The sequence below is a fragment of the Orycteropus afer genome, unplaced genomic scaffold, assembly GCF_000298275.1.
Source record: "Orycteropus afer afer isolate SDZICR_OR568_19922 unplaced genomic scaffold, OryAfe1.0 scaffold00018, whole genome shotgun sequence".
NCBI lineage: Eukaryota > Metazoa > Chordata > Mammalia > Tubulidentata > Orycteropodidae > Orycteropus > Orycteropus afer.
The window spans coordinates 2784082-2789528 of NW_006921605.1; the positions used below are offsets into that span (position 1 = coordinate 2784082).

General features: G+C 56.7%; 1 protein-coding gene across 1 annotated transcript in view; it reads right to left on the reverse strand.

Annotated features, from left to right (window-relative positions):
- The window catches only part of RNF213 (ring finger protein 213), a 121706-nt gene that overhangs the window by 112827 nt on the left and 3432 nt on the right, over positions 1-5447 (reverse strand). The window contains 5 exon segments of the mRNA XM_042783573.1: positions 1811-2013; positions 2342-2500; positions 3945-4084; positions 4660-4782; positions 5024-5374. Coding sequence (XP_042639507.1) covers positions 1811-2013; positions 2342-2500; positions 3945-4084; positions 4660-4782; positions 5024-5374 — 976 coding nt within the window.

Genomic DNA, 5447 nt, shown 5'->3' on the forward strand with positions numbered 1-5447 from the left:
CACAGGTAGTGGCTCCCCAACACCCTGGAACCAGCAGAGGCCTGCCTTGGCCTTCACAGGAGCCCGCCATTGGTTCCCTGTACTGAGCTCGTTCCTTCCGAGAACACCTGATCAAACCCAACGAGCACAGGGATGAGGTACCGAGATGTTCCAAAGCCCACACACCTGCCTAGGGAGCTTCCAGAGGCAGGCAGCCACACTTACCAGCAACACATGACAGGGTGCAGTCGCGGGAACAGACTTGAATGGCTGTCAGAAGCTGACAGACAAAGATTGTTCATAATGAAACAGGCTTTACATAACAGAGGTACACAGAACTTTGCACCCGACCCATGGATTACCCATTCTCTCCGAGCACACAGGGAGTACTGATGAAGACAGGGCAGGTGTTAGACCACAGAGAAGCCCTTAGCAACTCTCCAAGGTCAAGTACACACAGTGATACATATGGGACACTCACAGTGACGCGCACACAAACACACACACACACCAAGGCAGAGCCCACACCAATGATACATATGGAACAAACACATGCACGCTGCGGTGTAGTCAATTACATAGTGCAGCTTTTCTAGCACAAGTCTTTGTAAACTCCATGGTAGAATTTGCTGTGAACAAATGAGTAGCTCCTGATTGTTAAAGTTATTCACCTGAGGTATTTCTGTTGGGCGTAGCACAAACAAACAAACTCACTCACTCACTCTCTCTCTCTCTCTCTCAGATGTATAAAATTCTGACATTGGGATTGGTTAGTTTGCCACTCTGCCAGGCTCAAAAGGAGCCCTCCTAGATGCAGAAAAAAATTTTTCACTGCCAGCTGGGAGACATGAGAGACACACATTGCTGAGCAAGAGACGCAAGAGACATGTGCTGCTGAGAGAGACTGAGAGACACACATTACTGAGAGAGCAATGTGTACTGAGACTGTTTACTGCTGAGTGACATGGCCGGCTGCAAGAGACTGAGTGTGTTCCTGAACTCGAATTGTAGCCTGCTGCTTCCCTGATAAGCCTCATAATCTGTGAGTTCTGCGTGGCCACTGAATTATCGAACCCAGCAGAGAGGTGGTGGGTGCTGCGGGAGGAACAGTGTCAGGGCTGATGGAAGGGCTGGAGGGAGGCAGCACGTCTGGCCTCGCAGGAATAGGCCTTGGGCTACTGATGGTGATTCTGTCTTCTTCTTGTGGGGTTAGAGGAGGTCAGGAGATGCGGCCTCCCTGCCCCTTTAGCACACACATATCAACGTAGAGTCCACACACAAACAATATATAAGGACCACACATAAAAATACAGCCTGCAGTCACTGAAAAACAGAGCAAAGGAGGCAGAGGTGAAAACAGGAATCAGACACAGGCAAGAGGAAGCATGCCGACTGGGGGGATGCAAACCAAGTGGGGTGGGCGGCAAGGGCGACGAAGAGCGAGCCAGGACCCCAGGGCTTCTCTGACCTGTCCTCTCGTGGCTTGTCCATGTCCCCATCTGGAACTCTCTCCAGAAGGGGGGAGTCCCAGAGCCTCCTGTTCTCCCCTGTCCTGTCTCATGAACCTGGTGAGGGCAGTGGCTACACCCACGCCCTGCTGCCCCGCCATCTGCCAGCCCTGGCCCTTCCACCTCCATGCCCCGGCCACTTTCTTCTCCTCCCACTTTACTAAAAACCCCTCTGTCTCCTCATCTCCTCACACAAGGGGGCTACAAAGTGAGGCCAGCCCTGCTTCCAGATCAGAGCCACGCTTCCGAACTCAGAGCAACTAGAGGCTGGGGGGGTATCCCGCTGCTGGGCTTCGAGTGGGGAGCCCCACCCGTGGCTTTACCTCCTGAACCCAGGAGAGAAGACTTGACACACAGACAACGGTTGACAGGCTGTCCTTCCTTCTGCTGACGTTTGTAGATAAACTCGTACTCCTCGGAGCCGTTGTCTCGAGCAATGACATATTTGTAAGGAATGGACTTGTCCAGGCTCTGCTTGGAAATGAAGGTGCTGCCTTCAACGAGGGATCCGTGTTCACCCAGGTCTCTGCATAAACAGGGCATTGGCCGGTTACGGGGAGTCCTACCTACGAGACCTCAACCTTCTCAAACACGGCCCACGGCACACACCCAAAGCTATTCATGAATAGCAACCGAGAGAATGCTTCCAGAATAAGCCCCAGTTTCCAGACAGACCGAAACACAGGGCCATGTGACACAGAAATGCAATACAGGGAAGGTTTGTTGGAATGTGTGTTTTCCCAAAGCAAGGGAATACAACTGTAAAAATTCTTACTGAAGTATCTTCAAAGGTCAAACGGTATCTCACTTCCCTGAGGGAGACCACCACCGCCAACCCCCCCAGGAGCACGTACTTGGTGTAGTTCATCTCACAGACGCTCTGCTCCCACTGAGGCTTTCCAAACTCTTTCCCTCCCTTGATGAACACTCGATGTTGGTTGGGGTCGAATGCGAAATCGTTGGAGACAATGGCGTGGAAGTACACCATGACCCCTTCACCAGGACTCAGCATGCTAGAGGAGAGCCGGAAGGAGACAAACGGCAGTAGGAGCTCAGTATGTCCACTCCCCGGGCATGCACGCTCACACACGCACACACACATGCGCTTGCACACACATGCACATGCTCGCACACATCACGCACGGACATCCACACACATACATCCACACACGTAACACATGTGCACACACATGCTTGCATGCACATGCTCATGCGCACGCTCACATACATCACGTTCACACACACATGCACATGCACACACATGCTCGCACACATCACACACGCACATATGCACACCAACTACTTGCCATCAAGTCGATTCCAAGTCAGGACAACCCTGTGTGTGCAGAGCAGGACTATTCCAAGGGGCTGTCAGGGCTGTGACCTTTGGGTCACCAGGTCTTTCCCCTGAGGCATCTATGGTGGTTTGAACTACCAACCTTTGGGCCAGTCACTGAGCAATGACCTGTCTGTGCCTCCCATACACTGAACACACATGCACACTCACATGGCTTCTTCTGTTTCTTGATTGTCATTTATAGAACGAGTGTCCAGATAACCCCACAAGCAGGCCAAGGGGTCAGTCCCAGGGAAGGGAGGGGAGATACCCCAAATCATGCTCTCATGGCAAAGGGGCATAGCTCTAAGAGCCCCCCTGCTGGCTTTTTCTTGCCCTGAACAGGCTTCCTTGCTGCTGGAAACTTCTCAGGGGGCCTCTGGTCCAACCCTGGCTGCGGAGGGTGGCACTCCCTTGTTCCCACCCCACGCACTGACATACACCCCAGCACTGCCATCACTTTGTCTAATGTGGAGGAGGAAGGCAGGCACATGGGAGAGTAAGCTGCAGACATCGCAGATATCTCCAGGACCCAGGCCCACATTATCGAGCAAGTACACCACAGTGAGACTGGGAAGGCCCCCTTTCCTCAAAAACCACACCAGCCAAGAGTCAGCAAGAGGCCCTCTGAGCTGCGGGCCCCTTGTCACTCCCACAATCAGGCAGGTAGGTGCCCAGCTCCCTGGGCATCTGTCCTGTGTCAGGGGCACATACGTGGCTGCCCCATGCCAGGGACGTGTGCCCGGCTCCCTGCGTGGCTGTCCCCACCTGCCTTGTGTTAGGGGTGCGTGCCCAGCTCCCTAGGCGGCTGTCCCCGGCTGCCCAGCGCCAGGGGTGCGTGCCTGGTTCACCAGGCAGCTAGCCCCAGCCGCCCCATGTCAGGGGCATGTACCCAGCTGCCCCATGCCAGGGGCGCATGCCTGGCTTCCAGGCAGCTGGCCCAGCCACCTTGGGTCAGGGACACATGCCCAGCTCCCCGAGCGGCTGGCCCCAGCTGCCCCACACCAGGGGCACACTCCCAGCTCCCCAGGCAGCTATCCCGGGCTGGCCTGTGCCCGGGGCATGTGCCCGACTCCCCAGGTGGTTGGCCCCATCTACCCCGTGCCAGGGGCGCACCCTACCTCTGTGCTTCACGTGCACACTCTTTCTGGCGGCCCTGCTCTGTCGTAGCGTAAGTTCTGCCCTTCCCTTCTTGCTTCTTCCGGTCCTTGGGCTGGGCTCTCTCATTCTCACCTGCTATTTTGTCCTTGGTCTCAGCTTCCTGGAGCAAATCATCAAACCCCAACCTTTAAGACCAGCTTCCTTCCCGTTCACCCCAACGGCAGCCGGCATGACCCTACCTCCCTGCTCAGACCCTCCGCAGCCCCCAGTCCATGCCCTGGGCCTCCAACCCCATCAAGGGCTGCCCCTCCCCACACTCACTCTGGGGCACTGGCTGCCTTGCAGCTCCCAGACAGGCCGACCACACACTACCCAGCCACACCCTGTACCACAGGGCCTTTGTGCTGGCAGTCCCCTCTGCCTTAGGGGTGCTCACCCACAAAAAACTCTGCTCCAACACCACCCGCTGGGAGAGGCCTTCCCCGGCCACACTGGCTACGGGAACCATCCTCCCTAAGGGACCCACCCTCCACATCTCCACACCTCTCGCTGCCTGACCTCCTCTCCTGTCTTCCTCCCTCGACGTGAGCTCCAAGAGCAGGGCTGTCCCTCAGCACTTAATACAGCTCTGACTTGGTAAGTCAGAGGAGCTGAGGCGGGGAAGGGCCTAAGCAGCCATCCTGGGCAGGGAGAAGCGAGGTGGGTCTGGGGGAGTGGCAGGGACGAGATGCTAACCTGGCTGTGTTCTCTGGAAGCAGGGACACTTGCTAGCGCTGGCTTCACCTTCTGAGACTGATTTCTACCATCCTTTCCTGCCACTTTGACATCATGGGCTGGCTGGGCTGGAGTGGTGCTGGCCTGGAAGAAAAAAGACCCCAAACATCAGAGCCAGAGGTAACGTGGAGCAGGGAGACTCTGACTTGGTGGCTCAGGGTTAGCACCTGTCACAGCCCATTGCAGGCTGGAGAGGCCATCCCTTCTTTCACAGTCCCCAGCCCCAGGGAGTATGTCCGAAGGGCAGTGACTCAGAACCCTCCACACAGCAAAGCTCCCAGGGGGTGGCATGCCGGCCCCTGCCATCGTTTTACCCGCAACTCACCTCGGAAGCTGGGCTCCCTGCCTGCTTCCTGGCGGTCTGTGCCCCTTTCCTGGGCTCGGAGTTGTCCCTTTTCAACTCCAGCAATGGGTGCATCTGGACAGTGTCTTTATCCACAGGGCTGCTTTCAAAGGGAGCTTCAGGGTGGCCAGGCCCCTGCTGAGAGGAGCCGGAGGGACCCTGGGGCTCAGCATTCATCTGGGACTCTCCTCTGGTGGCTCCCCCTGCTCCTCCATCCATCTGACCCAGCAGAGGGCAGCCACCAGCCCTGGTCACACCCCCGACGGGCCCTGTGAGGCCATTCTCCTTTAGTTGTGCCACATCCTGGTTCCTGGCCTTTGGGCTGGGTGGGCCCTGGCCACAGCTGGTGGGCTGGCCGCTCACACCGTCCTGGTCACACCTGGCATCAGCGCCGCTGGCCGGGGGC